A 6,055-nucleotide genomic window follows, 5' to 3' on the forward strand; every position below is an offset into this window, starting at 1 on the left:
GTCATTACCATTTTAGTTGGGAGACCAAACTGAGAGTTTGGTAACCCGCTAAAATAAACATAAAAAATCGAAAAGAGAAAATAAACAGCTTTGCAAGTTTAACTCGGTGTTTATTGAACAAGAGAGGTGCGAAATTTAAGATATATATATATAATCATCATCATCATCATTTAACGCCTGTTTTCCATGCTGGCATGGGTTGGACGGTTCAAATGGGGTCTGGGAAGCCAGGAGGCTGCATCAGGCTCCAGTCTGATCTGGCAGTGTTTCTACAGCTGGATGCCCTTCCTAACGCCAACCACTTTGTGAGTGTAGCAGGTGCCTTTTATGTGCCATCAGCACAGGGGCCAGGAGGCTGGCAACAACCAGAATCGGCTGATGCCTTTTACGTGCCACCGACGCAATATATATATATGTGGCTACCTAACAAGTGCCAATATACATCATAGAGTGGTTGACATTAGGAAGGGCATCCAGCTGTAGAAACCATGCCAAAACTGACAGTAGAGCTTGGCCCTGGGACTTGCTGGACCCTGTCAAACCAGCCAAACAAAGCTATCGTGAAAAACAGATGCAGCAGATTTCCTATAGCCAAATTTCCTTCCTGACTCCAAGCCTAACTCATTTTCAAACAAAGCAATATTTCCCCATAGTCAGACATATTTATCACAGAAGAGTGGAAATGAATGGCATTACTTGTACAACAGTTACACACATTTATAACCATCATATAATGTCAAGGCAAAAACACACACACATAAGTGTGTGCATGCATATGTATAATGGGTGGAGGTGGAGTGGCCCAGTGGTTAGGGCAGCGGACCCGCAGTCATGGAATTGCAGTTGTGATTCCCAAACTGGGCATTGTGAGTGTTTATTGAGTGTAAACACCTAAAGCTCCATGAGGCTCTGGCAGGAGGTGGTGGTGAACACTGATGTACTCTTTTGCCACAACTTTCTCTCACTCTTTTTTCCTGTTTCTGTTGTACCTGTATTTCAAAGGGCCAGCCTTGTCTCACACTGTTACGCTGAATCTCCCTGAGAACTACATAGAGGGTACATGTATCTATGGAGTGCTCAGCCACTTGCACGTTAATTTCATGAGCAGGCTGTTCTGTTCAGTGGATCAACTGGAATCTTCGTCGTTGTAACCGATGGAGTGCCACAATAATGGACTTCTTTCAATTTGCATTCACCAAACCCACTAACAAGGCTTTGGCTGACCTGTAAAGTAGAAGATACCTGCTAAAGGTGCCACAAAGTGCACTGTTTGGTTACAAAGTGAATTTCTCCACCATGCATTTATACTGGTTTCTAAAATGATAATCAGAAACTTTCTTTTCAGCTTTACACTTTGTTTTAAAGTTAATCACAAAAAAAATGTCAGAGCAGAGCTTATGATTATTGTGCACTGTTGAAACTAATGTGGTTGGTGTTGGATTTGAATATCTGTAGGTCAGTGTCTGCAAGCAAAACATGGGTAGACAGGAAAGGAGTTATAGAGAGTTACAGTTGTATGGAGTAGGAATATATTAGTGCAGGGTCTGAGACACAGTAGGACTGTCAGGAGATAGAGAGACAAGTGTATCAAGGGTGAAGGAAATATGCAGAGAGTTCAGAGGTGCAAAGAGAGGCAACTGTGATTCTATGAGCCAGTGATTGAAGCAGGTTTATGAGTGATTCATTGACAATCAAATGACTGACTATATCTTTTAGGTGCAGTTTAAAGTGTTTATATGCATAGCAAAAGCAGTGTTCCAGATATGTGCATGTTACTCCAATATATATCTATGTCAAACTTTACACTAGATTATGACAGCTGTGACATGTTAACAAAAACCTATTTTAATTGCATGCTTCTACTATAGCCCTGGGCCAACAAAAGCCAAGTGGTTAGTGGATCTGGTAGACAGAAACTGAAAAAAAGATCCCATCATATATAAATGCGTGTGTGTGTGCACCCACTATGTTTACATCAGCCATTTGTTTATATGCAAGTCACAACATTTATATAGTATTCTTGTTGACACTTCTGTCAATAAATTGCCCACTCACTTTGTACCTTTGAAGCTGTGTAGAACAAAAGATCCCTCATCCTTGAAAAAGAGCTAAGGCTCAGCATCAAGAGGGAAATATATGCCCCTAATTTATACTAAGATGGAAAAACAAATGTAAAGACAAATGAGCAACTACCTTCCAAGTTTGTATTAACTAACATCTCAAACAGCTTGTAACATGGAAGAATTCAATCACAATTTATATTTGAAATAAACATTCATGGAAGCTTTGTGTCAAATATTTTTATATTGAGAAAGTTGCCTGAGATTTTCATATAAAAATCATTAAACAAATGCAAGTGAATTGTTTTGAGGGTAATACATACGCTTTTCCGTTTTCTTAGGTAAAGCTTCTGGGCCGTTAATCTGTGCTAATTCTTCATCCTTGGATTGTTTACAGGATGTATCATTCTGCATTAATTGCTGATTGCCCATATTTACATCTATATTGGTAGAAATAAATAGCAATATAAAAAAATGAACTTTACAAAAAGAGAAAGAAAAAAAAACAAACCAAGCTACTAATGATTTGGTTTAGCTGGTCCCTCAGTTGGGTCAACATCTGGCAGATTCTCTTTCTCCCATACATCCTCTACATTTAGCAGCCTTTTATGTTGGCATTTCCAAGCTGGTTTCTTTGCAGAATCATTAAACACAAGTGTACCATCATCCATGTGGATATATATATATATATATATATATATATATATATATATATATACACATGTATGTGTGTGAGTGAAGCTGCATGCCACTACTCAATAACCTGTGTTGGCTTGTTTATATCTCTGTAACTTAGAGGTTTGGCAAACAAGACTGATAAAATAAGTAACTAACTCTAAAAAAAATAAGTACTGGAGAATTGGTTTGTTAAACTAACCCCTTGAAAGCAATGCTCCAGCATGGCCACGGTACACTGACTGAAACGAGTAAAAGTAAAAGAAACAAGCTTTCGTAGAGTTTCCATGAACCATTTTCCCTGACAAGGCATTGGTCAGTCTGAGGTTATGTTAGAAGATACTTGCCAAAGGAGTTGCACAGTGAGACAGAAGCTGAAACTACAAAACAAAACAAATTCCACAGCCACCAGCACCTGAAAAAAAAAAAAAAAAAACGGAAAGAAACCAGTAAAGTGAGAAAGACAAATACCTGTTTTTGAACTGCCCATTGATAAAAGTGCATCAACTTCAGTCTCACACTGCGTTAGAACAATGTGAGAAGTTTTACAGTCATTTTCATTAGAAGTTTGTTTCGGTTCGGCTATATTTGCAGATTTATCTTGATTCTCATTTAGATCTGTTTCCACTGTGGTTTCAGTACAAGGTTTCAGATCAACGTGCCATTTCTCATCAGTTTCAGGAACCTGAAATCCGGTTGATAATATAGTCTCAATTGTTTTATGACTAAATACTGGCAGTGACTCTTGAAGTATGGTGCTGCCAGAATCTGGCACATATTTGGCTTCCTCTGCAGCTGCTGCAGTACGGAAAGCATCAATCTGATCTGGCTGAAATAAATGAAATAACAAACAGCAATTAAGAATTCTTCATAATTAATAAAAAACATTTTGGGAGAAAACAATTTCCTTAATGCTGCTTTATAGCAATTAGGTTTACAATGGATGGTTTTTAGGTTCAAATCTGATAATGGGTGACAGGGAGCCTATAATCTTATCATATAGTGAAACTGTACACTCCTCCCAGTAAAAAGTGGAAGTAGCCAGCCATTATAAATATACCAGTAGCCAGTCGACAGAAAGGTGAGAGGGTCGAGAGTACATGTAGATTGTGTTGATAGTCATGTCTGTACTTCGGAATATAACAATATCTGCCAGAACAACCGTCGTCAAAAGACAGGTACAACAGTGGCAAAAGACCGCTTTACAACAAATCTATAGGAATATCAGTAAAGACATTATTCTCATTTGTTGATTGTAGAGCAGTCATGGACCACAGGTGGCCTAAGGAACTTTAAGAATGGCACAACTGGCAAAAAACTACTTTAACTTTTTTTATTAGTGTGGCCCATCTGATAATGAGCAATGTCTTATATGGCTCCTAAATCATTTTGATGAAACCTACCCATCAACAAATTATATCTTTTATAAGAATTATTGCAAACTTAAGCAAGTTTTGAGTTCAGTTCCAATACACAACACTTTAGGAAAGTGTCTTCTACTGTAACCCTAGGCCTTGAGAGTGGAGTCAATTCTCAGAACTTGGAAGAAGCTGTTGTAATCATGTGTATATCATCATCATCATCACCACCATCATTTAACATCTGTTGTCCATGCTGGCATGGGTTGGATGGTTTGACTGGGCTGCCAGGCTCCAGTCTGACTCGGCATGGTTTTCTATGGTTGGATATTCTTCCTAATGTCAACCACTCCAAGAGCGTAATGAGCACTTTTATGTGCTACCAGCACGGGTGCCATTTGTGTGAAACTGATATCTGCCATGACTGCAATTTTGCTCAGCTTGATGGATCTTCTTAAGCATTTCATGATGCCAAAGGTCTTGCCTTATTTATTTTTAGAGTGGCCTCCGTGAGGCCCAACGCTCGAAAGGAACTCAGCCATCTCACCTCTGTGAGGCAGAATAATGTAATTACATAAAAAGGTATCTTCAATATTTAACCCTTTACTCATATCTGGCCCAAAATATCCAACCTATTTTACGGTCAAAGTGGCCAGATCTGGCCTCTGACACCTACCCTACAATGTCATTCAAATTATAAACATTCACATCATAGAAATAATGCTTGATTACTTCAAAACAATGTTAATGAATAAACATTACAATTGAGAGGAAAACCTGATTGCTAAAGGGTTAAGCAACTCTTTAAAGTCAAACCGATTGAGTCTACTTCAGTAGAATAAAAATTAGTTGTCATGAGAAAATAGCCATAGCATTCATTTATTGAGAAGTAAAAGATGTAGCAGAAGAAAAGTTCAAGATCTGGAAAGAATTACTTACACTGAATAACGAAACAGGAAGAGCAAGCCGCTCATGGAGTGGGATACACTGAAGGCTTTCTGCAAGCTTTTCACAATTTAAAGCAACAAAACTTGAATTAATTGATTTCTCATCTTCCCATTCTTTTTCATCTTTAAATCGAAACTGTGACAAAGAATCAGCTAAAAATCAAAGACATAAAAAAAGGTTTCTTTTTATCAAATGTACAAACAAAAAGAATCAAAATACAATACAAAAACAGTATTCTAAAGGTGTTAATAGACCCTAAGGTAGCATTAATTTGATGAAGCAACAATCTATTTCTTTATTTATCTCTGCTTTTGGAGCCAGATTAAATGAAAAGAGCCAACACAATAAGTGTTAGATCTTAAGGCTAAAAGTTAGATAAAAACCACAAATAGGTTTTATATTATCATTATTTGAAACAACATAAAATTAGCCCTTTAGCATTTAAACTGGCCCCTTATTTGACCTGAATATTTTCCCTGTTTTATGTTCAAACCAGCTAAATATAGCTTCTCACACCTACCATACAAAGCCACTCTAAAAATAAATAATCACATCTTTGAAATTTCAAAGCTATGAGATAAAGAAGGATTAATTTAAAACAATGTGTATAAATAAGCATTTCATTTGACAGAATAATAAGTATGCTAAAACTAGAGGTAGTCGATAGCTTCCGCTCTCTGGGCGACCAAGTTAGTAGTGGGGGTGGGTGCGCTGAAAGTGTAGCTGCTAGAATAAGAATAGCCTGGGCAAAGTTTAGAAAGCTCTTACCCCTGCTGGCGACAAAGGGACTCTCACTCAGAGTAAAAGGCAGACTGTATGACGCATGCGTACGAACAGCCATGCTACATGGCAGTGAAACATGGGCTATAACTGCTGAGGACATACGTAAGCTCGCAAGGAATGAAGCCAGTATGCTCCGTTGGATGTGTAATGTCAATGTGAATACCCGTCAGAGTGTAAGTATCTTGAGAGAAAAGCTGAACATTAGAAGCATCAGTTGTGGTGTGCAAGAGA

The 6,055-nt window shown here is 38.0% G+C and overlaps 1 protein-coding gene across 1 annotated transcript in view; it reads right to left on the reverse strand.

The window, feature by feature from the left end:
• Nucleotides 1-6,055, reverse strand: part of LOC106867964 (uncharacterized) — a 12,350-nt gene that overhangs the window by 1,587 nt on the left and 4,708 nt on the right. The window contains exons 3-5 of the mRNA XM_014913046.2: nucleotides 5,033-5,193; nucleotides 3,207-3,564; nucleotides 2,384-2,500 (exon numbers count right to left, since the gene is read on the reverse strand). Of these exons, the coding sequence (XP_014768532.1) occupies nucleotides 2,384-2,500; nucleotides 3,207-3,564; nucleotides 5,033-5,193 (636 nt within the window). The remainder of the gene's footprint in view (nucleotides 1-2,383; nucleotides 2,501-3,206; nucleotides 3,565-5,032; nucleotides 5,194-6,055) is intronic.

This window comes from Octopus bimaculoides, chromosome 2 (genome assembly GCF_001194135.2).
Source record: "Octopus bimaculoides isolate UCB-OBI-ISO-001 chromosome 2, ASM119413v2, whole genome shotgun sequence".
Lineage (NCBI taxonomy): Eukaryota > Metazoa > Mollusca > Cephalopoda > Octopoda > Octopodidae > Octopus > Octopus bimaculoides.